The sequence below is a fragment of the Macaca fascicularis genome, chromosome 20, assembly GCF_037993035.2.
Source record: "Macaca fascicularis isolate 582-1 chromosome 20, T2T-MFA8v1.1".
Lineage (NCBI taxonomy): Eukaryota > Metazoa > Chordata > Mammalia > Primates > Cercopithecidae > Macaca > Macaca fascicularis.
Genome location: NC_088394.1, coordinates 64,110,396 through 64,135,868, shown reverse-complemented (window position 1 = coordinate 64,135,868; position 25,473 = coordinate 64,110,396). Strand labels below are relative to the sequence as shown.

The 25,473-nt window shown below is 49.4% G+C and overlaps 2 protein-coding genes across 37 annotated transcripts in view; both read right to left on the bottom strand.

Moving 5' to 3' along the window:
* Nucleotides 1-327: 327 nt before the first annotated feature.
* Nucleotides 328-25,473, bottom strand: part of DUS2 (dihydrouridine synthase 2) — a 59,466-nt gene continuing 34,320 nt past the window's right edge. For 19 of the 36 annotated variants that reach the window (XM_074027472.1, XM_074027478.1, XM_074027477.1 and 16 more), the window contains 11 exons: nt 25,339-25,399; nt 18,822-18,869; nt 13,473-13,538; nt 13,219-13,289; nt 9,716-9,802; nt 8,828-8,996; nt 5,524-5,645; nt 4,175-4,324; nt 2,966-3,053; nt 1,108-1,181; nt 328-881 (listed from right to left, as the gene is read on the bottom strand). In XM_074027472.1, the coding sequence (XP_073883573.1) occupies nt 644-881; nt 1,108-1,181; nt 2,966-3,053; nt 4,175-4,324; nt 5,524-5,645; nt 8,828-8,996; nt 9,716-9,802; nt 13,219-13,289; nt 13,473-13,538; nt 18,822-18,869; nt 25,339-25,399 (1,174 nt within the window). In that variant the 3' untranslated portion in view covers nt 328-643. Of the gene's footprint in view, nt 882-1,107; nt 1,182-2,965; nt 3,054-3,456; nt 3,531-4,174; nt 4,325-5,523; nt 5,646-6,885; nt 6,999-8,827; nt 8,997-9,715; nt 9,803-13,218; nt 13,290-13,472; nt 13,539-18,821; nt 18,870-25,338; nt 25,400-25,473 lie in introns of all 36 variants that reach the window. The other 17 variants (XR_012429077.1, XR_012429075.1, XR_010583878.2 and 14 more) reach the window with 3 other exon arrangements.
* LOC107128387 (large ribosomal subunit protein eL31-like) lies at nt 24,155-24,561 on the bottom strand. Its single transcript, XM_074027485.1, has one exon. It carries the CDS (start codon nt 24,547-24,549, stop codon nt 24,172-24,174), a length of 378 nt encoding a protein of 125 aa, XP_073883586.1. The 5' UTR covers nt 24,550-24,561; the 3' UTR covers nt 24,155-24,171.

The following is a 25,473-nucleotide window of genomic DNA, read 5'->3' as shown; positions in this document are numbered from 1 at the left end:
TGGACTAGTCCCTTACTGGGGTACCAGTTACCCTAGTCCTTCTTCCAGATTTCATATCACCTCTCATCAGAACAGACAATTGATGTCCAGCGCGGCAGGTATACCATCAGTAAAATGGGCTTCTTGGGCCTTTCTAACTTGGCCCAAGTCCAGTGATACCCCATTCCCCACCTCTACCAGAACCACAGAGATGGGCAGGAGATTCACTTTGGGAATCTCTAGCTCTACTCAGGAGAAAGACTGAGGCTTGGTCCAGTCTCAGCCACCAAGCTTTAGATTGGTGCACAGAGGGTGGGAGTAGAATAATCATGCCAGGACACAAGCCCATTTATGAAGATGCCCAAGGCTGAAGCAGCCAGCCATGGGTGAGGGTAGGGGGTGTCTTTATTGCACAGTACCAATGTCAGGTTGGGGAGGTACCACCTGAAAAGCTCCTGTTTTCAAAGAGAACTTGACCCTGTCAGATCCACCAAAGGGGCCAGGATCCACCCTTGGGTGGCCCCTGGTCCATGCTCTAGGCTGATGGCCCCTGCCAGGACATCTAACTCCTGCCAGGCAAGACCAGCATCTGGTTCATGCTGTGGCATCCACAGCCACCTTAGCACCAGGCCCATGGAGGGGGTGACTTGGGCAGGAAGAGTAGTCACCAGCCTTCCAGAGGGCTCTCTTCACCACTTCCTAAGGCCACAAAGGGCTTCTTGCACAGCTCCCCAGGTTGTGCTAGCTCCTGAGCTCTGGGGCCCCCCGGGTCTTGGTCAGGAGCCTCCCTCTTTCGCTTGTGCAAGGAAGGGCTCTCCTCACCCAGCCGACCCTCAGGGAGGCCCTGGCTCCGCAGACAGACGATGGCTGCAGCCTGCTCCGCCAGTTTCTTGGACTTGTCCCTGGGCAGACAGAGGACAATAAGGTGGGTGGGCAGGGTGCAGGGCTGTGAGGCCTGACTCTACACACCCTTGGCAGATTCTGACAAAACTGAGTAAGGGGTCACCATCCAGGGATGCCACTGCCCACATGCACCATCTACCCACCCCTCCTAGGACATGATAATGCTGGATGCATGGCACTCTCCTCCTCACCCCAAGCCTCCTCTCCTATGATGAGGAAACTTACCACAAGGTAGATTGATACTTTTGTTCAGCAACGGTGACAATAGAGGAGAACAGGCGATCTAGAGGGCGTTGAACCTGGTACAAAGAGAAAAGGAAACACATGGCCAGAGAAATGAGCCCTGTAGGCCAACCTGCTGGGGTCAAATCAAAGGCAGATAAAAGGAAGTATTTCCAGCCTAAGTCAAATGAAGGCTGCCTGTATCACATGCTCCTCCCAAGCAAAAGTGCCCAGTAGAGAAAGGCAGATGCACAAATACACAATGACCTCAAGTGTCTGGAGCTGTCATGGACCTAAGCAAAGCCCAGCAGAACCCTTAGCTGCACATGGCTGTGGAGCCTCCTGCTGACATCTGGATAGGCCAGGTCCCCAAAATGAGGAGTCACCAGATGCCAAAAGGGTGAGAAGGGACAAGCTAGGAGCAGAGAAGGCACACCTGGAAGAGGGACCAGGTGAGTGGCTGGAGCAAAGAGCTGCAGGGATGAAACTGCAAGGAGCGAGGCACGTGGAAGGGTCTCACGCTCTATGCTGAGGTGCTGGCTTGATCCTTCAGACACTGGGGAGCCTCTGACTTGAGGAGACAGAAGTTAGATTTGTTTTGGAAAAGTCACTGTGCTGGGGGTGGGCGGTGGGGTGGGGACACAGACACAACCCCCAGAAGGTATAAGCCTCGAGGCCAGAAGACCAGTCCAGATGAGGCAGAACAGCCTAAGGAAGGCATGGCCGCAAGGACCAAAGGAAGTGAAGCAAGCCTATCTCATGGTTTCCACCCCAGGGGTACCACATCTGGAGCCCAATTCTGTGCCCCATTGGCTGAGGCCTTATCCAAAAACATGTCTGGGCCAGGCGCTGTGGCTCATGCCTGTAATCCTAGCACTTTGGGAGGCTGAGGTGGGTGGATCATCTGAGGTCAGGAGTTCGAGACCAGCCTGGTCAACATGGCGAAACCCTGTCTCTACTAAAAATACAAAAAAATTAGCCAGGCGTGCTGGTGAGCACCTGTAATCCCAGCTACTCAGGGGGCTGAGGCAGGAGAATCGCTTGAACCTGGAGGTGGAGGTTGCAGTGAGCCAAGATCATGCCACTGCACTCCAGCCTAGGCAACAGAGTGAGACTCTGTCTCCAGAAAAAAAAAAACAGAGTGAGACTCCGTCTCAAAAAAAATAAATAGAATAATAATAATAATTAAATAAAAAAATTTTTAAAAGGCTCATGACATAATCCCAGCACTTTGGGAGGCTGAGGAGGGAGGACCACTTGAACACAGGAGTTTGAGACCAGCCTGCCTGGGCAACAAAGCAAGACCCCGTTTCTTTTTTTCGAGACAGACTCGCTCTGCCGCCCAGGCTAGAGTGCAGTAGCGTGATCTCAGCTAACGGCAACCTCTGCCTCCCAGGTTTAAGCAGTTCTCTGCCTCAGCCTCCCAAGTAGCTGGGATTACAGGCACCCACCACCACGCCCAACTATTTTTTTGTATTTTTAGGAGAGACAGGGTTTCACCATCTTGGCCAGGCTGGTCTTGAACTCCTGACCTCATGATCCACCTGCCTCAGCCTCCCAAAGTGCTGGGATTACAGGCGTGAGCCACGGCGCCCAGCCAAGACCCCTTAAAAAAAAAAAAAAAAAAAAAAAATTAGACTCTGTTTCCAAAAAAAAAAAAAAAAAGAGAGATGTCTGGCTGAATTGGACAACCGGCCACTGTAAGAGGGGGAGGGGCTATCAGCAACTGACCTGGCCACCAGCAGCTTCTCCATGCCTACAGAGAGCAAGGCCAGGCTCCAGCCTGGCAGTCTAGAGTTGAGGGTGTAAACCATGGGAGTGCCATGTCTGGCTGCAGGGCAGGCCACAGCCAGGAACTCACCGTTTCATACACAGGCTGTGCCAACTTCTCCCTCCGGCACCACTCTAGCAGGCACATCTTGGGGGTGATCTGGGCTGGGTATGCTCTCCTGGGGAAAGGAAGGGAAGCAGTTGGGGCTCGCCTACCATCACCACTCCCTCCCTCAGCCAGGGCATTACTCAGCTCCTGATAGGAGCTGCAGAAATGAGAGGAACTGAGACACCGAGCTGCTGCCTTAAGGCTTCTGTGCGTGCTCCCCTAGGCTCCCATTCCTGTCCCACCAGCAGCTTGGACCTGGGTTCTCCCTAAAGGGAAGATGAATTTTGGCATGCTCAGGAAATTGTAGGGGAAGGGGGAATGAACGCCCAGTACTCTGGGGTCCAGCCTGGAAAAACAATCTTCAACATCCAAGAAAGAAGCTTGCCACTCAAGACAAGATCAGTAGGGAGTGGGTGGAGGTGGGCAATGGAGGTGGCCAGACAATGGTCTCGGGGATCTGGCTCAGCACCCACCCTGATTACGCCTGCCAAGTGTCAAGATCATCTGCTGCAGCCATGGACACGTGGAATCTGGTTTCAGAGTCAGCCTGTGACAGGGTGACACGGTGACAGGGTGGGAGGAGTCATATTCCAACTTCCCAACTGGAACTCTCCCTGGCATCTGACTGCCCAACATCTATCCCCCCACCGCTCCCCCCTCCACCCCTCTGCCAGACAACACTGGCTCCTGTCTGGTCGTGGGGAATGGAGAAAGGCTCACATCCCAGAGGAGGGCACCATTCAAAGCTGAGTCACAATCTGAGGCGTAAGCAGCTTGAGAGGGCACCACAGGGGTGGTGAGGGGCACTGGGTGTGGGCAGGGCTGCAGAGCCAAATGAGGGCTAGGGTCCTACTGTTGTCTGAGGAGCTCCATGCAAGCAGCCAGCTTCTCAGGGCCTTGGAAAAGCACAGACTTTCAGGAACAGGAGACAAGTCCCCCCTGCCCTGAGTTGTGGGAGGCGGTGGTAAGTCAGGGAAAAAGTAGAGTTCAGTCACCCTTGGGACAGCCTTTCAGGAACTATCTTCCCTGAAAGCACCTTCTATGGGATGCTGAAAATTTAGAACAAGTTTCCAACCCAAGAAGACCTGTGGCCCCTATGTTTGACATTACATACAGCAGCCAATTTGCTGGCCCATTGGGACCCCAAGGGTGGTGGCCCCAGCCCAAGCTGAGGCCAAGCTGGAGACCTACCGGTCAAACTTGACAGCCATCTTAATGACACCAGAGGTATCTTCAGCTGGCTCCCCTGTCTCCTCTGAAGTCCTGGCTGACAGCTTGGCCCGCTGGGCATCCAGCTCCTGTGTGGTCTCCTCATAGAAGGCACCAAGGCCAAAGGCCTCACTAAAGAGGAAGAAGAAGACCAGGGCAAACACTTTAGCGGAGCCAGCATCCAGGGTACTGCAGGACCCCAGGGCCCCACCACTGAGAAACTCCTCTACCACAAACAACAAAACACCACCGGGGCCTGGCCATCAGAATGTGCCTCCTGCCCAGCCCTGGGATTACCCTGGACTGGAAGATGGGCAGTGAATGCGAACCCAAGTGTGTACACTGGAGGGAGGCTGGACTGGTTGGCAAAGGTTGTAAAGGTCAGCCCCACCACCTGCAGCCTCTCTCCTGAGGGGGAGCACACAGATAGTGTCCCCAGTCAGCCGTGACTGAGTTGACCAATGCTGATCAAGCACATGGGCCCATGGGAGGAAGAGACAGAGGCCTGACCACTAAGTGGTTCCCCACTTCCCACCCAGCCACAGGCAGTTATACATGGGTCTCAGCTGACACTGAGGCACCACCCAGAGCTACAGAGTTATGTGGGGTAGGGACTGAACCAATGCCACAAGCCAAGGGTGGGAGGAGGGCTCTGGCAAGGGTTTTTCCCTTCTAGGAAACATCTTGAGGGCCGGAAGACTCAAATGAAGATAGATCCCCAATGGCAAAAGTGGTTCAGAAAGGCATCTATAAAAGACGGAAGCTATAGATAGCTCATGTGAGAGGGAGAGAGCCTTCCAGGCAGAGGACCCATTACAAGCACAGGTGTGGAGGTCTGGAAGCAGACAGGTAGACAGGGAGCTGTGGGGGCAGTGGCTAGGCCAGCTTGTGAAGGGCCTCAACTGTCAACCATCTGAGCTAGAGCTGCGCCTGATCTAGAGAATCAACAGGTGGTCTCTCAAACTGCAGGGTGATGGGTGTGAGTGCAGGCTCAAGGGAGAGGCTCCATGCTACAGCCCAATTCTCCTGAACACTGGTTCCTGGTGGCCTGGCGTGTGACCATCCCATTTATGGGAAACCCCCTTCCTTTGCATTCCTCTATCCTCCTAGTACCCTAGTTCCCAGAGCTCTGCTAATCCGTCCAGGGATGGGACGTTTCAAAGCTTTCAAATAATCCCCTCCTGGGAGGCAAAGCTATACCATCACTCCACTCCTCTACATCTACATCCAGAAGCTGTGTCCCTGGTCCCCTAGTGGAGTCAGCTTAGGGCTCAAAGTCAAACTTGGGCAATGTGTACAAGGACAGATGGACATCTTATTGTGCCTCTTACCAAATTTCCCGGGAAGACTGGGCAGCATGGAGCAACCTTCCCTGGGGCGACTCCAGCTGTTCTCGTAGCATCTGGCACAAGCAGTACTTGGTGTTGGTGTAGTGGTTGTCATACTGCACCGCCTGAGAGAAGAAATGACTCGCCTGATGCCCAGGCAGGCTCTAAGGCCTGGGCTATGTTCTAATGGCAGGGAAAGGGGCTCCAAGAAGGCACTAGAGATGTATGTGCAGCAAGGCAATGTGACCCCCATAAGAAGAACCACCACTGGCCAGGAGCAGTGGCTCACATCTGTAGGAAGATTGCTTGAGGCTGGGAGTTCAAGAGCAGCCTGGGCAACATAAGACTCAACTCTACAAAAATTTAAAAAAGAATATTGGCCGGGCGCGATGGCTCAAGCCTGTAATCCCAGCACTTTGGGAGGCCGAGATGGGCAGATCACAAGGTCGGGAGATCGAGACCATCCTGGCTAACACGGTGAAACCCCGTCTCTACTAATAAAAATACAAAAAAAAAAAACAACTAGCCAGGCGAGGTGGTGGGTGCCTGTAGTCCCAGCTACTCGGGAAGCTGAGGGAGGAAAATGGTGTAAACCTGGGAGGCAGAGCTTGCAGTGGGCTGAGATCCAGCCACTGCACTCCAGCCTGGGCGACAGAGCGAGACTGTCTCAAAAAAAAAAAAAAGAAAATTATCGGCTGGGCACAGTGGCCTGTAATCACAGCACATTGGGAGGCCAAGGCAGGCAGATCACCTGAGGTTGGGAGTTTGAGACCAGCCAGACCAACATGGAGAAACTCCATCTCTCCTAAAAATACAAAATTAGCCAGGCGTGGTGGCGGGCGCCTGTAATCCCAGCTACTCGGGAGGCTGAGGCAGAAGAATGGCTTGAACCCTGGAGGCAGAGGTTGCGGTGAGCCAATATAGTGCCACTGCACTCCAGCCTGGGTGACATCAGCGAAACTCCGTCTCAAAAAATAAATAAATAAATAAAAGAAAATTAGCCAGGCATGTTGGCACACACCTGTAGCCATAGCTACTAGGGAGGCTAAGGCAAGACAATTGCTTGCACCCAGGAGTTGTGGCTATAGTGAGCTATGATCATGCCACTGCACTCCAGTCTGGGCAAGAGTGAGACCCTATCTAAAATAGAAATAAAAAATAAATTTAAAAGCCACTTTGACCTTGGTCATCTACTCCTCCAGCTAGTGATACAAAGCTTGAGGGTCACAGCCAAGGCCCACGGTCAGAAACACACTCTCCTGGACAGCCTGACTGAGGTCTTGAAGTGCGGAAGCCCCTTCCTGCTTCAGCCACCACAGAGGACCTACTGCCAAGTATCTTCCAGGGCAGGGAGGGGAAACACACCAAATTCTGACATGGCAGGTCCAGTGCTGGGAAAGGGGTTGAGGTTCTTCTATTCCTTCTAACCAGAATGGGCACCTTCCCTTCCCACATCTTGAATAGCCTCTAACTTCCCCCTACATGGGTAAAACACAGCATCATTTAGTTCACATGTGTTACTCATCACTACATTTATCTATACAAGTGTGAGGCGCAACTGTTACCATCACTCCACAGACTATGAAATGAAGGCTCAGGGAGGCAAGATGACTGCCAGGGATACCCAGTAGAAGCCGGCTGGCTGGGGGCAGAGCAGGAGAGCAGTAGTGGGTGAAGGTGGCCTTCCCCAGCCCTCCAGGACACCCTCCCATCCCCCACCTCCTATGCTACTCTAGTAACTCCACCTGGGCCTATGACTTCAGTGCCTGGGAAAGTGCCATGGCACGCCCGGGACAAAGTGGGAAGTTGGGGAGCCCCGGCTAGCGGCAAGTCCTCGATTCAGCTTGTCTGGAAAGAAGGCACCTGGCTGTACCAGAAGCAGCCCTGCCTATGCTTGAGAGCTGCTCCCTTTCTCTGTGATAGCACACCCTCTTGAGGAGCTGCCAAGGGATGGCTCAGCAGGAATGATAACATCACTTTTCACCCAGTGAGTAAGCTCAGCACTGTTCAGCACGTCTTCTTGGCCACAGACTTGCCAGCTGGCCAAAAAGCTGAACAGCTGACCTGGGCTGGGGCAAGCCCTCCCTTGCCATGGAGCTATCCCAGACCATTGGAGAGGTGGTGGTCACCAACTTGCCCAGCAGGACACCAGAACCAGGGGGTGAGGGCCGCATCATTGAACAGGAAATAGGACAAAGGCTGCCCCACTCTGGACACAGACCTCAGGGCATCTTACCATCCCAGTTTGCACAGCCATGGAAACACTCACATACCATGGCAGCCACAGGCACTCCTAGGCAGGTATGAACCCTAGAACTGAAGAGGAGGATGGAACTCTGCTCTGGGCAAGGACTGAACCCTCTGCTCAGACCCAATTCACTGAAGAATTTGAGGACCACTCACTGTCTCTCCCTGTAGACACGTGCAGCTGATCGGAGTCCCGCAGAGTTTCAGGGTTGTGCCAAAGAGATAAGGCAAGTGAACTCTTCATTTTCTTTTATAGGGATATGCCCTTGGCACTACCATCAACCTCTCAATGAGAAGAAACTGGTTTAGAAAAGGCCATTCCCAGCCTGGGCAACATAGGGAGACTTCACCTCTATTTAAAAAATAAAAAATTAGCTGAGTGTGGTGGCACATGCTTGTAGTCCCAGCTACTTGGGAGGCTGAGGCAGGAGGATCACTTGAGCCCAGGAGGTCAAGACTGCAGTGAGTCATGATTATGCCACTATGCTCACACCTGCGCAACAGAGCGAGACCCCCATCTCAAAAAAACAAAAAGGCTATTCCCTAAGTCGAGGGTTATGGTTAAAGCATTCTGGAATCAGCAATAGAAAAGTTTTAGAAGTGATTTTGACTGATGAGTCAAATCAGGTGAGAAATTTCTCAATTGCTCCTCTTGGCTGTGGCTGCTCCTGAGCCAACCTAGAGGCACATATGCCTTTGATGATGTAGAACCCACAGTCCATGTGCATATGCCTCTGTATGTGCAGCGTGTGAGAAAAAGAAAGATATATATCATGCATTTGGGGCTCCAACAGCATCCTGGATCTAGAAGGTCCTTGCTATGACCTGCAAACCTCTGGAAGCTTTAGGAGATGGTAGGGGCATGCCCCCCAGCATCCTCTCTTAGCACTGCAGCTGGGAGACCCAATACAGCAGTGAGCTAGTGCAGCTACACTACATGAGCTAAAAAGAAAAGGAGAGAAACAGCAAGCACTGCTGGCAGCTGGGGGCTCACACAAAGTGCTCTCTGCAGGAGTGTGGTAGACAGAAATGCTTGTTTCAAAAAAGTACAGAGACGTACATATCTGATGTATTTCTGCATGACCTCCTCCAGGGGCCGCAGACCCTCCTTGAGGAATATAGATGGGTTCCACATGGCTGCTCGGGCCACCATCACAGAAGAGGCTGCCGTGGCTTGTCGAAAGTCCTCTATGTCCGAATACCGTTGGATGTGGTCATGAGATCCTCCGCTAAAAAGCAATCGGAGGGTTAGGGGTGTCCCCATCATGGAACCTATCAGCATTTTCAGAAAAAGTCAGCTTTCAGATCTGCCACTGATTAACAATGTAAATTTGCCCAAGTCCCTTCAGCTATCATAGCTTCAGTAAAGTGGATATTAGAATCCATATCCCCTTATGAAGTTAGGAGCACTAACCAAGATAATACATGTAAAGTGCCTGGCACTTAATAGGTAATCTAGGAAATTTACTTTCCTTGCCCCTAATCTAAAACAGTGGCTACAGCCAGCCCACATCTGGAGACATGGGTCCATAACTGGGCTATTGGGACTACAGGAAAACCCCCAAGCTGAATGGGCCACTTACATGTTCACTGAGGGCTAAGTCAAAACCCTGGCAAGAGGAATAGACACCGTGGTGATCACGAGAGGAGGGAAGGAGGCCCACTTAGGTCATACTTTCCCCTCCCTGCAGCCTGCTGCTCCAAGGACCCCCTGCTCTGTCTCCATACATTTCATCAGGAGTCAGGCGGCAGCCTCAGTCCAGAGACAGGCATGCAGAGGGGAGGGTCTCAGGTGGCAGCAGAAGGAACAGGGTCTGGGGTCTTGTGGAAAGCCCTGCCCTTTCCAAGCCACCCCTAAAACTTTTCACTCTAGGGAAGGCTGGGCCTGGCTACCCCCAGCCCTTAGCTCTGTGGGACACGGAGTACATGATGAAGAAAGGAGGCTTACTTGGCTATGACAGGAATGGAGAGGGTATCAGCAATGGCTTTGATGACTTCACAGCTGACAGGATGCTGAGGTCGCTCCTCCCGCTTCCTTGGAGATAGAAAGATGGGGCTGAGGGCTGAGCACCAAAAGCCACATCACCACTCACAGGATTACCTCAGCCAAACCTTACTGTCCTCCCCACTGACCCTCAGGAAGGTCAGGTGGCCATGTGGCCATCAAGGACAGGTGGCAGGGGATGGCTCTCCCTGCCCTCTGGAGAAGAACTGTGAGGGGCAGGGGCAGCACAGATCCATGCTGAGTCCAGCTCTTGGAGGCCTACAGGTGAAGCCTAGCTGCAGGGGGATGAGGTGGGTGGACCAGCTCCCAAGGTCATGTTGCTTTTCCCTACCTTCCCTTTGCCTCTGCCAGAGATGAGGGACAGGGCCATAAGAGTGCTGCCCCTACTGTCCCAGTCCTGCCCTCTCCAAGGGACTGGGAACAGCTGCTGCTGCTCAGACTGGCCACTCCCACACAGCTGCCAATGCCAAAGCCAAGTTGCAGAGCTGATCCTAGGGAGAGGCACCTGACACAGGGTAGGCCCCGCACCCAGGGCAGGCCACGGACCATGGTTGTCACACCACAGCACAAGCGAGGCAGGACCACAACCTGGGGCCCCTCCTTCCAAGGTCAACTGCAAGTTCTTGTGCATGAGTTTTAGGACTGCTGATGTGAGGTCTGACCTGAGCTGTGCTCAGAGACAAAGCAGAGAAGACGGTCGACCAAATAGCCCTTGTCCAGCTCTTGTCTGAGTATGTCCCCTCTGCTATACTCTTGTTCTTTTTTTTTTTTTTTGAGACGGTGTTTTGCTCTTGTTGCCCAGGTTGGAGTGCAGTGGTGCAACCTCAGCTCAATGCAACCTCTACTTCCTGAGTTCAGGCAATTCTCCTGCCTCAGCCTCCCAAGTAGCTGGGATTACAGGCATGAGCTACCATACCTGGCTAATTTTGTGTATTTTTTAGTAGAAACGGGGTTTCACCATGTTGGTCAAGCTGGTCTTGAACTCCTGACCTCATGTGATCCACCTGCCTTGGCCTCCTAAAGTGCTGGGATTCTAGGCATTAGCCACCATACCTGGGCCCCTCTGCTATACTCTTCTTCAACAAAAGGGTCAAGGGCCACAGGCCTCAGAGGGCCTTGTCAACCTAGCCTCTACCTCTGTCTCCCAACATCTCCAGTAGTCACTTTTAGCCCATCTTAACAACTTTGATGGTCAGAAAGGGCTTCTTCAAACTCACCCAAATCTGTCTTCTGAGTGTTCCCAACTACTGGTAAAAAATAATAGCTTCCTTTATTAAGAGAATACTGGCTGGGCACAGTGGCTCACGCCTGTAATCCCTGCACTTTGGGAGGCCAAGGTGGATGGATCACTTGAGGTCAGGAGTTTGAAACTAGCCTGGCCAACATGGTGAAACCCCATCTCTACTAAAAATTTAAATTAAAAAAAAAATACCCAGGCATGATGGCAGGCACCTATAATCCCAGCTACTCAAGAGGCTGAGGCAGGAAAATTGCTTGAATCCTGGAGGCAAAGGTTGCAGTGAGCTGAGATCGCGCCACTGTACTCCAGCCTGGGCAACAGAGCAAGACTCTGTCTCAAAAGAAAAAGAGAAAGAATACTACATGCCACGCACTGTGCCAAGGATTTATATTCACAATCTCATAAAAGCCTTGGGACAACCCTATAAAGTAGAAATTATCTTAATTTCTAAACAAGGAATGTTGTGCTCAGAAAGGTTAAGTGATTTCCCGAGGATATACAGTTATCAAGCAGCAGAGCCGAGATCTCAAACCAGGGAGTCTGAATCCAAAGCCTGCTGCCTTGGGAAAGAGCTATGTATACAAGTGTGTACTCCTCCCTCCTGGCTTCAACCCAAGCAACTGTGCTTTGCTCTGCTTTGTATGACGGGAGTTCTGGGTTCTCTTCTCTGAAAATGTTGTAAGAGCACAATCAACAACTTGAGCTCTTCCTATAAGACCCCAAGCCCAAAGGAACATCACTCAGAGAAGAGAGGTCCCCCTGGCCCAGGTCTACTGACCTGAGATGCTGTACAAAAGCAGCACATCCTGGACACAGAAAACAAGTGTGACTGTAAGCCACTGGTGGCCTTCAGAACCTCAGCTCTCAGCAATTACATTAGCTACAGCTAGAAGGATTGTTTAGTCATTGTGACAGCTGGCAGTCCAACAAATGCAGACAAGAGAGGCAGAGACTTTAAAAGAATAGGCTGGTTGTGGTGGCTCACGCCTGTAATCCCCGCACTTTGAGGGGCTGAGGTAGGAGGATCACTTAAGCCCAGGAGTTTGAGACCAGCCTGGGCAACATAAGGAGATCCCGTCACAACAAAAAAATATAAAATTAGCCAAGTGTGGTGGCATGTGCCTATAGTTTCAGCCACTCAGGAGGCTGAGACGGGAGGATCACTTGAGCCCAGGAGTTTGAGGCTGCAGTGAACTATGATTGTGCCACTTCACTCCAGCCTGGGTAACAGAACAAGACTGTCTCAAAAAACAACAACAATGAAAAACAAATAAACAAAGCAATCTATCTGGGATTATTCAAGGGAGAAGTCATTGCTCAATATAATAGAAAGAAAATAAGGCTGAGCCTAGAGGCTCATGCCTGTAATCACAGCACTTTGGGAGGCCAAGGTGGGTGGATCACCTGAGATCAGGAGTTCGAAACCAGCCCGGCCAACGTGGTGAAACCCCGTCTCTACTAAAAAATATAAAAATTAGCTGGGCATGGTGGAGCATGCCTGTAATCTTAGCTACTCAGGAGGCTGAGGCAGGAGAATCACTTGAACCCGGGAGATGGAGATTGCAGTGAGCCAAGACTGCGCTATTGCACTCCAGCCTGGGTGACAGAATGGCAAAAAGATAGAAGGAGAGGAGAAGAGGGGAAAGGAGAGGAGAAGGGGGAGGGGAGGAGATGGGAGGGGAGGAAGGAGAGGAAGGAAAGAGAGAAGGAGGGAAGGAGGGAGGGAGGGAGGGAGGGAGGGAGGGAGGGAAGGAAGGAAGGAAGGAAGGAAGGAAGGAAGGAAGGAAGGAAGGAAGGAAGGAAGGAAGGAAGGAAGGAGGGAAGGAAGGAAATAAATGAGATTTTCTCATGAGGGTCAGAATTCCACCACGAACTGGCTGCATGGTACGATTTTGAGCAAGTCACTCAATCTCTAGCATTTACACATCCTGATGGTAGAGGCGTTTCTCCTTTCTTTGTCTCTCTGCGTCTCTAAACCTCAGTACCTACCCTCAATAGGTGCTCCATAAATGAAACAAAGGCAAATGCAAGCTCATTCAGGGTCTGCCTGCCCTCAAGACTCATAGGATATCAAAGAGCTAGGCAGATATAGGCTGAATATGTAAAAGAGAAATTGTCACTTGGGATGACAGATCAATTAAGGAAGAATCACTAATATGGGTTAGGACCTCCCTGCCAGTCAGTCACTAGAAATGTGACCACTCACCTCCCATGAACTGCAATGGCAGCAATGCCAGTCCTCTCTATCCGCTTCACAAGGCTCAGAGTATCTTCTAGCTGAGGAAGAGGACCACACAGGATGGTTACTGAAGCCCCAGAAGGAGCAGCTGCTGGCTCCTAAAGTAGGCTCAGCTCCACTCTCTCCTCCAAGCCTAATTTAGCACCTCAAGAATCATTCACAAACCTAAATCCAACATCACCAGAGAGAATGGACCTTCAAATGTAACACACCATCCTTACCGACGGCAGGATGCGAATCTTGCAGGTCACAGGTCTGCGTATCCCTTTAACAAGAGTGCTGAGGATCTGCAGAGAGGAAAACACAAGAGCACCTATGTCTTCTAGAACAAACCACCACACTGCCTGAACTAATTAACTCCGCTACAGGCTGTGCATTCTGGTGGCATGAACAGTTTGTGTATGTGTGAATGCATGTGTGTGTCTGTTACACACATACACAAATAAGCTCCACGAGGCAAGGGACCTGCCTTTGTTCTACACTGGAGCCCCGGCGCCTGCCTAGCACCTAGTGGTATATACATATTTGTCAAATATGCTGAATGAATGAGTGAGTGAACGGGTATGCGTGCACACCTGTGTGCAACTCACTGAGCCTTTGCCAGGACAAATACCAGAATTATCTGGAGAACTGAAGAAATACAAACTCTTGAATTCCACACTGTTATTTCCTGAATCAGTCTCTAAGGGCAGGGCTTAGGAATGTGTGTTTTCAAAAGGCTCTGCCCAACACACTCCACCCCATCCTCAGTATCATTCTGAGCCTAGCCTTGGTTAAGAACACATGGCTAAAAATAATAATAATAATAATAAGTAAGAAAAAAAGAACACATAGCTAACTGGGTGTGGTGGTTCATGCCTGTAATCCCAACACTTTGAGAGGCTGAAGTGGGAAGACTGCTTGAAGCCAGGAGTTCGAGACCACCCTGGGCAACACAGCAAGACCCTGTTCCCTTTTTGTTTGTTTGTTTGTTTGTTTTGTTTTGAGACAGGGTCTGGCTCTGTTTCCCAAGCTAGTGTGCAGTGGTGCAATCTTGGCTCACTGCAACCTCTGCCTCCCTAGCTCAAGCAATCCTCCCACCTCAGCCTCCATAGTAGCTGGGACCACCATGTTGGCCAGGCTGGTCTCAAACTCCTGAGCTCAAGCAATCTACCTGCTTCAGCCTCCCAAAGTCCTGGGATTACAGGCTTGAGTCACTGCACCTAGCCCATCCCTGTTGCTATTTTAAAAAAGGGGGGGGGGGTGTGGGGAGGGGGGAACAGCTTCTTTCCTGGGTGAAGAGAATGTTCCCTGAGTGTTGTTCCAGGACTTGCAGGGTGAGGGAACAGGAAGGCTCTTAAGGGCCTGCATTCCTCTTTAGGGGAGTCAGATATACTCCCCTAAACTGGCAAAGAAAAGACAATGTACTCAACATATTTAAAAGTGCTTACCACATGGCAATTGCAAAAGATTTCAAAGAAAGATCAAGACACCATGCAGGAAAGTGACAGGGAGGTAGCAAGACCAGACCACACAAGAATCAGAGATAGAGAGGTGTAGATGACACTGCATGTCTGTGTCATTGCTATCTTCTTCCGTTATCAGAAATTTCAGGCCAGGCAAGCTGGAGGAAAGATGAACCCAAGAACCCTCTTCCAAGAACTGGATGTCTGTCTAGCAGAGCAGGGGGATATCTAGGTGGCTGCTGCCAGTCTTGATTCTAGACAGGCGGGGGCAGCAGAGAGCCAGGTTGCAAAAACCAGTAGTGGAGGCCTTTCAGGGGACAGGCTGAATGAAGCAGGCCATGCCAGAAGACATCTAACCAAGAGGCTGGATGAACTGACAGACAGGTGGACAGTTCATGAGCAAGACAGGACCTGCTGGCCCAACTGCCAGGGACTGGCAGGAATGAACAGTCCCTAGGTGCTGTCCCAGGAGGCAGACTGGGCCTGAGGTCTTAGGGTCACCCTGGCAGGCCTTAAACAGGCACTGACCTTTTAAGTCGGGGTCTGACAGGTTCATCAAGAAATACAATAAAAATTCTCATTCTAGTCCCATCTTTCATGCTCAAAGCAACATCTCCGAAAGTTTCCATTACAAGTGCTCACTTAGAATCCTCTGACATTTGGTGATTTAAGCAACACCACCTGGTCTGATCCAATTCTCTGTCTTGTAGAGCTTCCTTTTGCTGTATTCTATCCAAGTAGCTCTCAGTACTTTTTTCAGTATTTCTGTGCATTTCATGTGTGTGTTAAGGGCTAGGAAGGAAATTAGGTAACCAAAAACCCTAGCCACTTGCAAGGGTCACACTGAGGGGAAATGGCAACTAGAAATTGTCTTCTGGCCAGGGTCTAGCATGAAACTCTCCTGGACACCAACTCTCCAGATCCAAGTCTTTGGGGAGAAAGAACGAGAGACAAGTCCATATTTGAGCAGAGGAACAACACATTTACCTACAAGAAGGCTTGCCTCAATAGACTCACTGGCCAACTGAAGAAAAGTAGGCTCCTTCGCTCCCCTGGTTTCTGGGAGGCAGCAAATGAGGATAGGAAAGCATAGGCCTGGAAAGCAGTGAGACCTGAGCTCAAGTCCTGGCCCTGCCAGTTGTCAGCCATGGCCCAAGTGCAGTGCACACAAGGGGGATGCCCTGCGCATGCTTGTAATCCCAGCACTTTGGGAGGCCAGATCACCTGTGGTTAGGAGTTCCAGGCTAGCCTAAACAACAAGGTGAAACCCTGTACCTACTAATAATACAAAAATTAGCCAGGCATTGTGGTGCACGCCTGTAATCTCAGCTACTCAGAGGCTGAGGCAGGAGAATCTCTTGAACCCAGGAGGTGGAAGATGCAGTGAGCTGAGATTGCACCACTGCACTCCAGCCTGGGCAACAGAGTGAGACTCCCTCTCAAAATAAATAAATATTTTTAAAAATAAAATAAAACTGAGGTTCTTAATCCAGGTAGCATATCCAGAGTTACCTGGTAGAAGCTTTCTCAAAGAGATTGATATCCCACTCTCCACCCCTACTCACCCCAAGGGTCTGCAGAATTCTCAACGGATAGCATCCTTTATTTATAACTGGGGTAAAATATATATAACATGAAATTTGCCATCTTAAACTTTTTTTTTTTTTTTTGAGGCAGAGTTTTGCTCTTTTTGCCCAGGTGGAGTGCAATGGCATGATCTTGGCTCACCGCAACCTCTGCCTCCCGGGTTCAAGCGATTCTCCTGCCTCGGCCTCCCGAGTAGCTGGGATTACAGGCATGCGCCGCCACCCTGGCTAATTTTTTGTATTTTTAGTAGAGACGGGGTTTCTCCATGTTGGTCAGGCTGGTCTTGAACTCCCAACCTCAGGTGATCCACCTGCCTCGGCCTCCCAAAGTGCTGGGATTATAGGCGTGAGCCACTGCACCCGGCAACATTTTTAAGTGTATAATTCAGTGGCATTAATTACATTCACAATGTTGTACAACCACCAACGTTATGTGTTTCCAAGGTTTTCATAACCCCAAATAAGAATCTTTGAGAAAATTTCTAGAGGTGGTCTTAAGACACTCCCACAGATGGAACCATGGGCCTAAAACACCAAGCCTGGAAAGACCCGCAAAGCTCTCACCCAGGCCACCCAGCTTGCCAGCATGGTCTGGACCCAAACTGAATCCAGCCCCTACACCTAAGGCACATCTGGCTTTGTTGTGGAAGCCTGCAACCTCCCCACGATGGGGCAAACCCCATCTATCAGTCCAACCTGGCCCATCTAAGTACCCAATCAGAGAAGTAGTGGAATGAACTAGGCTTCTGAAGTTGAATGTATCTCTGCTGCCTCATGGATGAAATCTGCCTCATTCAAAGAAGGGCAGTAGAGAGGATAGAGCCAACAGCCTGGGTCTGAGAAAACAGGAGGCTGGAGGAAAACAAAAATGCCTGTGTGCTCTGGTTGTGAACCACATCCTCCCTGCTGGGGCCCCCTCTCCTAGGTGTGGAAACCAATTTGACATCCAAGATGTCTCCTTCCACTGCACCCTGCACAGAAGTGTCTAACCGGAGATTTCCAAGTTGAGGTGCCTATTGACCTGACACTTACAAACTATACCCAGGCACCTGGAACCTGAGATGCTACTGGAGAGGGTGCTGACACTAGGAGTCAGAAGAGACTATGGCTCACAAGCTGGCTCTGCCTGCCACTTATTTACTATATGATCTTAAGCAAATTACTTTCTTTCTTTGTGCTTTAGTTTATTGTTCTTGATCAAACGGAGATAAATGCCAATCCTGTCTACTTCAAGGGTTTTCAGAATCAAATGAAAGGCACATTATGGCTGCGCACAGTGGCTCACATCTGTAATCCCACCACTTTGGGAGGCCGAGGTGGGCGGATCACCTGAGGTCAGGAGCTCAAGACCAGCATGACCAACATGAGGAAACTCCATCTCTATTAAAAAATACAAAAATTAGCCGGGCGTCATGACGGGCACCTGTAATCCCACCTACTGAGGAGGCTGAGGCAGAAGAATCACTTGAACCCTGGAGGCAGAGGTTGCAGTGAGCCGAGACTGTGCCACTGCACTCCAGCCTGGGTGACAGAGCAAGACTCTGTCTCAAAAAAAAGAAAGGCACATTATACGAGTACACTACAGATCGAGTATCTCTGGCTGCACATGGGGAAAATGAGAAGGCACGTATCCAGCAAGCACAGTGGTCTTCCTATGTCCCAGAGACAGCGGGGCTGGAGGAACATGCAGGGTTGAGCTGCTGATACAGCAACCATGCAGCTCTCATTGGCAATGATGGCAGCTCTCATTGGTGGTGCCTGAGTCCCAAGTTGCTCTAGCCTCCAGGAAGCAGGATGAGGCTTAAAGCCCAGACACGGAAGTAGTGATAGAGAATGAAAAGGAAAACAAAGGAGCTAAAAGGAAAGGGCTGGCAGACTGGGAGAGGAACACAAAGGATACAGATGGTGTGGCAGAGAATGTCATTGCCACATACCCTGGCAGCTCACAATGCCAGGTAGTAAATGCCAACCTGTCCCCAGGGCCTCATTAAGGTAGCCTACAGAATCACCAAAGAAAGGGGAACAGAGAGAGACTAACTTCAGCTTGCCTCCCCTAACCCTGGCCTGGGCTGCTCTCCAAGGGCTGGGGTAGACTCTTTCAGGACACAGGGGACCCACTGCTGCTCTCCTCAAGTGCCCTGGGAGAGGCCAATCCACCCACACACATACAAACACATATGGCCACTGAGCTTGTCCTCACCACAGGTGGCCTGGCCTCTGCTCTCAAGACCTTCCCAGAAGGGAGACAGGCAATACAGAAGAGGTTCTCTATGAGTCCTCAGGACCCCTGGCCCTTTGTTGACATGTCTCTAGCTCTGGGCTTTTTAGGAACTTCAAAGCTGCTGTAGGCTGGCTCAAGGGTTCCCAAACTTGGCTGCATGTCAAAATCACTGGGAAGATTTTTTGGCAATTGCTAGGCCTCAGGGAGAGAAACTGGGTGGACATCAGTAAATCTAGTATTAGTGGAAGAAGGCATTCTAGACAACTCTAGTTTGGAGCTGTGTTTGAGGACCCCTGCTTTCACCTGTGGAGGACTTACCTTCTCAATCTTGTCAGGGTCTGACAGCAGAGCAGCTCCCATTCCTCCCTAAGGAGAAACACACAAAAGGTCTTCTTACAGCTGGGAGACAGTATGGCCCTCTCCATGGGATGGGGTCTGGCAACTGGGCATCACCTCGACACTCACCTCCAGGGGACCAAGGCCCACTGGCAACCGTCACTTCTTTTAAACAAGTAGGAGGGCAGCAGTATCTGTGCCCACAACATCTGGGACTGAAGTGTGATAATTTTTTTTTTTTTTTTTTTTTTTTTAGACAAGAGTCTCGCTTTGTCACCCAGGCTGGAGCGCAGTGGTGCAATCTCAGCTCACTGCAACCTCCACCTCCCTGGTTCAAGTGATTCTTCTGCCTCAGCCTCCTAAGTAGCCAGGACTGCAGGCATGCACCACCATAACTGGCTAATTTTTTAATATATTTTTAGTAGAGAGAGGGTTTCACCATGTTGACCAGGCTGGCCGGACCAGAGTGATGACTTTTAAAATTTATAGGCTGGGCGTGGTGGCTCACACCTATAATCTGAGCACTTTGGGAAGCTGAGTCAGGTGGATCACCTGAGGTCAGGAGTTCGAAACCAGCCTGGCCAACATGGTGAGACCCTGTCTCTACCAAAAATACAAAAATCAGCCGAGCATGGTGGTGTGCGCCTGTAGTCCCAGCTATTCAGGAGGCTGAGGCAGAAGAATTGCTTGAACCCAGGAGGCAGAGGTCGCAGTGAGCCGAGATTGCGCCACTGTACCCCAGCCTGGGTGACAGAGCAAGACCCCATCTCAAACAAAAAAAAGTCATCGTTCTGATCCCCTTGGTAAAACCCACAAATCTATCTAGAAATGGGCTATATAAAACTTATTTTTCTTTTTTTTTTCTTTTTTTTTTTTTTTTTTGAGACAGAGTCTCGCTCTGTCGCCCAGGCTGGAGTGCAGTGGCGCAATCTCGGCTCACTGCAAGCTCCGCCTCCCGGGTTCACGCCATTCTCCTGCCTCAGCCTCCCGAGTATCTGGGACTACAGGCGCCCGCCCCTGCGCCCGGCTAATTTTTTCTATTTTTAGTAGAGACGGGGTTTCACCATGGTCTCGATCTCCTGACCTTGTGATCCGCCCACCTCGGCCTCCCAAAGTGCTGGGATTACAGGCGTGAGCCACCACGCCCGGCCATAAAACTTATTTTTCAAGACTGCCCACTCCCTAACCCACGTCTCAGTGTCTTAATAAACTAAATCCCACCATCTTCCAAGCCCTTAAAAAACAAATCAGGCCGGGCGCGGTGGCTCAAGCCTGTAATCCCAGCACTTTGGGAGGCCGAGGTGGGTGCATCACGAGGTCAGGAGATCGAGACCATCCTGGCTAACATGGTGAAACCCCGTCTCTACTAAAAATACAAAAAACTAGCCAGGCGTGGTGGCGGGCACTTGTAGTCCCAGCTACTCGGAGGCTGAGGCAGGAGAATGGCGTAAACCCGGGAGGCGGAGCTTGCAGTGAGCCGAGATCGCGCCACTGCACTCCAGCCTGGGTGACACAGCGAGACTCCGTCTCAAAAAAAAAAAAAAAAAAAAAAAACAATGAATCATCCTTCCTTTGAAATAAGATCAAATGCGCCTTCTTCCTATCATACCCAATGCTTGCATAGGCATCAACACCACCAGCAAAGCTACTAAGGTGCACACAACTTACGAACCTTGTCTAGGCCCTTCTCTTCTGCCAGCAACAATGTCCCAGCCCAGACCCATACCCAACTCTAACAAAAGCCTCAGGAAATGGAAGCCACCAACCCACACAACCGCTTGAATCTTGATAATAGTAATGGTGGTTGCTCTTTATGGTGAGTTACTGGTGATTTTCCCACTCTTTTCTGTACTTGTATATATTTTCCAACTTCTAGACAATGGTATTAATTACTTTAATAATGGAGGACGGGGATCTTTAAAAATCTGAATCCATTAAGAGCGAGATGAAGGCAAAAAAAAAACAAAAACAATTCCAATAAATATATGCTGCCAGTGTAAAGATTACATACTGGCCGGGCGCGGTGGCTCAAGCCTGTAATCCCAGCACTTTGGGAGGCCGAGGCGGGCGGATCACGAGGTCAGGAGATCGAGACCATCCTGGCTAACACGGTGAAACCCCGTCTCTACTAAAAATACAAAAAGAAATTAGCCGGGCGTGGTGGCGGGCGCCTGTAGTCCCAGCTACTCCGGAGGCTGAGGCAGGAGAATGGCGTGAACCCGGGAGGCGGAGCTTGCAGTGAGCCGAGATCGCGCCACTGCACTCCAGTCTGGGCGACAGAGCTAGACTCCGTCTCAAAAAAAAAAAAAAAAAAAAAAAAAAAAAAAAAAAGATTACATACTAATGCTCACAGAAAATGCTCAGAAGGTGTAAGTTCGGTTATTACACTTCAATTTCATGCTTAAGGATGACAAACTGGAATCAGAGAGAACATTAAACCACCACAGACTCGGCCAGGCTGAGCCTGGATTTTAGAGAAAAAGGGGTAGGCTGGAAAATCTACCAAGCCTGGACTACACTGGTCATAAAAGAAACCTTGAAGGCCTAGAGGAAGCCCCAGCACTCCCCCTGGCTCCATCTGTCCTTTTACTCACATATATCCAGCCTTCCTTATAGAATCACAGGATCTAGAATTCAGTTTCACTGCCCCTTCCACAATAATAGCCTTCTCAACAACGGAATTTCCTTCCTTCCTTCCTTTCTATTTAACTTACTTGCTTTTTTGAATAGGTAAAACATTCAAAATTTGAGAGATTCAAATGGGTAACAAGTAAGAAGTCTCCCTCCCTAAAGAATGAGAAACGTTTCAATCTATACTTTTTTTTTTTGGATACAGGGTCTCACTCTGTGGCCCAGAGTGGAGTGCAGTGGCATGATCTTGGCTCACTGCGACCTCCGCCTCTGGGGTTCATGTGATTCTCCTGCCTCAGCCTCTCAAGTAGCTGGGACTACAGGTGTGTGCCACCACACCTGGCTAATTTTTATATTTTTTGGTAGACATGGGGTTTCACCCTTTTGGCCAGCCTGGTCTTGAACTCCTGACCTCAGGTGATCTGCCCACCTCAGCCTCCCAAAGTGCTGGGATTACAGACATGAGCCATCGCACTCAACCTCAATCTATACTTTTTATCTGGCTTCAATTTTTGAACCATGAGAACAAAGCAGATATTCAGCTAGTATGTACATGTGTGGCATACTGATTGGTATCTCTTCTGACTGATCAGTGCCAGTGTTGTGCCAGTTAATTATTTTCAGTAGCACCCCTGTAATGGGAATTTACTATCTATGCACAACCAAATAAAAACTTAAGTTTCGGCCGGGCGCGGTGGCTCATGTCTGTAATCCCAGCACTTTGGGAGGCCGAGGCGGGTGGATCATGAGGTCAGGAGTTCGAGACCATCCTGGCTAACATGGTGAAACCCCATCTCTACTAAAATTACAAAAAATCAGCCAGGCGTGGTGGCGTGTGCCTGTAGTCCCAGCTACTCGGGAAGCTGAGGCAGGAGAATGGCATGAACCCGGGAGGCGGAGTGGAGCTTGCAGTGAGCCGAGATTGTGCCACTGCACTCCAGCCTGGGCGACAGAGCGAGACTCTGTCTCAAAAAAAAAAAAAAAAAAAACAACTTAACTTTCCTTCCCCAGAGGAAACCAATGTTACTAGTTTCTTCTGTATGTCTCCAAAAATCTTCCCTGAATAAACTAATAAATATATATAATCATCCCCTATCCTCCTTATATAAATGGTATATACCACCATACCCTGCCTCCAAATCATTTTAACACTGCTCCTCACATACTTTAGGAACACAAAGAAGTAATCAGAAAAGAGCAAAACCGCCGGGCGCAGTGGCTCACACCTGTAATCCCTACACTGTGGGAGGTCAAGGCAGGTGGATCACGAGGTCAGGCATTCGAGACCAGCCTGGCCAACATGGCAAAACCCCATCTTTACTAAAATTACAAAAAAAATCAGTCGGGCATAGTGGCGGGCACCTATAGTCCCAGCTACTCAGGAAGCTGAGGCAGGAGAATGGCGTGAACCCAGGAGACGGAGGTTGCAGTGAGCCGAGATCACACCACTGCACTCCAGCCTACACGACAAGAGACTCCATCTCAAAAAAAAAAAAAAAAGACCAAAGATACCTAAAGTCCAAGTCCAGCTGATCTTTTACCAACCAAGGTTTTCAATCCTGCACTCCGCTTCTTCTTCATCATCTTCCACTCGACAAACCTCTGGTCAAATCGAGCTACTCACGCCTCCCTGTGTCTACTTCATATTCATCCCCAGGCCCTGCTTATATCACACCCTCTGCTTACAGGGTCCCAAATCTCAGCCCAAGGACCACATTTCCCTATAAAACTCCAAGTTTAAAGGCTGTCTTTCCACTCCCTTCTCTGGGCTACCATAGTCTGATTTCTTCTGATATGACAATGGGAACATTTGCACTGTATCCGCTTTTTTTTTTTTTTTTTTTTTTTTTTAAGACAGAGTTTTGCTCTTGTCACCCAGGCTGCAGTGCAGTGGCATGATCTCGGCTCACTGCAACCTCTGTCTCCCAGGTTCAAGCGATTCTCATGCCTCAGCCTCCCAAGTAGCTGGGATTACAGGCAGACACCACCACGCCCAGCTAATGGCTTGTAATTTTAGTACACATGGGGTTTCACCATGTTGGTCAGGCTGGTCTCAAACTCCTGACCTCAGGTGATCTGCCCGCCTCAGCCTCCCAAAGTGCTGGGATTACAGGCATGAGCCACCAGGCCTGGCCTTTTTTTTTTTTTTAACTTTTAAGAATTTTTTTTTTTTTTTTTTTGAGACGGAGTCTCGCTGTGTCGCCCAGGCTGGAGTGCAGTGGCCGGATCTCAGCTCACTGCAAGCTCTGCCTCCCGGGTTTTTACGCCATTCTCCTGCCTCAGCCTCCCGAGTAGCCGGGACTACAGGCGCCCGCCACCTCGCCCGGCTAGTTTTTTGTATTTTTTAGTAGAGACGGGGTTTCACCGTGTTAGCCAGGATGGTCTCGAACTCCTGACCTCGTGATCTGCCCGTCTCGGCCTCCCAAAGTGCTGGGATTACAGGCTTGAGCCACCGCGCCCGGCCCAACTTTTAAGAATTTTTATAAAGACAATGTCTTACTCTGTTGCCCAGGCTCATCTCAATCTCCTGAGATCAAGTGATCCTCCTGCATCAGCCTCCCAAAGTGCTAGGATTACATGTGTGAGCCACCACTCCCAGCCTCCTCTCTTTTTTTTAAATGTATGTCTCAGTTGTTTTCCCTTGTTTTCTTTTTTTTTTTTCAATTTTATAACTTTATTTGATATATTTGATGATCAGCGATTAGTTCTCATCCACATTGACTGTCTGCAGATTTTTGAAAGTGGTAACAGGTACATAGGTAACCAAAGTATAGAGCTTATTTGGTGAATCTTCATCCTCATTACGTTTTCTGGACAGCCGCACATGGATTCGGTATGGGACATTCCTTATTCCTTTGGCCCAGACAGCTTTGTTGAGCCTGGTATCAATGCACACATCTGGAGTTCCCATCTCCTTCATGGCAAATTTCCGAATCTCTTTGAGTGCCCGAGGGGCACGCTTCTTGAAGCCCACTCCATGGATGCACTTGTGAATGTTGATGGTGTATTCTCGGGTCACCACCTCGTTGATGGCAGAACGGCCCTTTTTCTTCTCGCCACCCTTCTTTGCGGGAGCCATTCTGCCGGGTCCAAGTTGGAAAGCCCTTTTTTTCTTTATAATCCTTCTCTGGGCTTTCTGGGATATGTGTCTCAGTTTTATTCATGAAAAGACACAGCCTTGTCCACTCTATTTTTCTCCGTACATTTGCATTGTTTTATTACTTGGGCATGAGTTCTCTCTCTATATATATATGTATACACACACACACACACATAATTACATATATTTATATATGTAATATATAATTATATATTACATATTATATATGTATTACTATATGTGGAATACATATATATCATATGTAATATACCTATATATTATGTAATATATAACATATATAATATATATTATTTATATACTATATAATAAAATATATATAATCTATGAATCTATATATGTGTGTGGGTGATATATGAGTGTGTGTGTATATGTATAAACCATTCGAGGGTAAGTTACATATATCATAGCCCCTTACTCCTAAATATTTCGGCATGTATTCTCTAAGAATAGGGATAGTCTATTACATAACCACAGAAGAGTCATCTTCATAAGTTTACATTGATACAGCATATTTAGCTAATATACTATTGTCCCTATTCTAATTTTGTCAGTTCATCTAACAATATCTTTTTGAGCATTTCCCCTATCTAGTACAGAATCCAATCCAGAGTTAGGTACTATACTTAATTATGTCTTGTTAGCCTCTTAATCTGCATCCTACATTTACATGTACATGTACATCCTATATTGTACATTTACATCCTACAATATACATCCCACATTAGGAGTATAAAGAAACCAGTTTACCTTGGTGGAATATTCTTTTGGACAGCCCATGTTGACGTCAATGCCAGCCACATCATTTTCTCTGGAAAAGGATGAAGGAGTAAAGGTAATAAATATTGAATTAGAGCAAAGAAGGTAAAATTAAAGGCATGGATG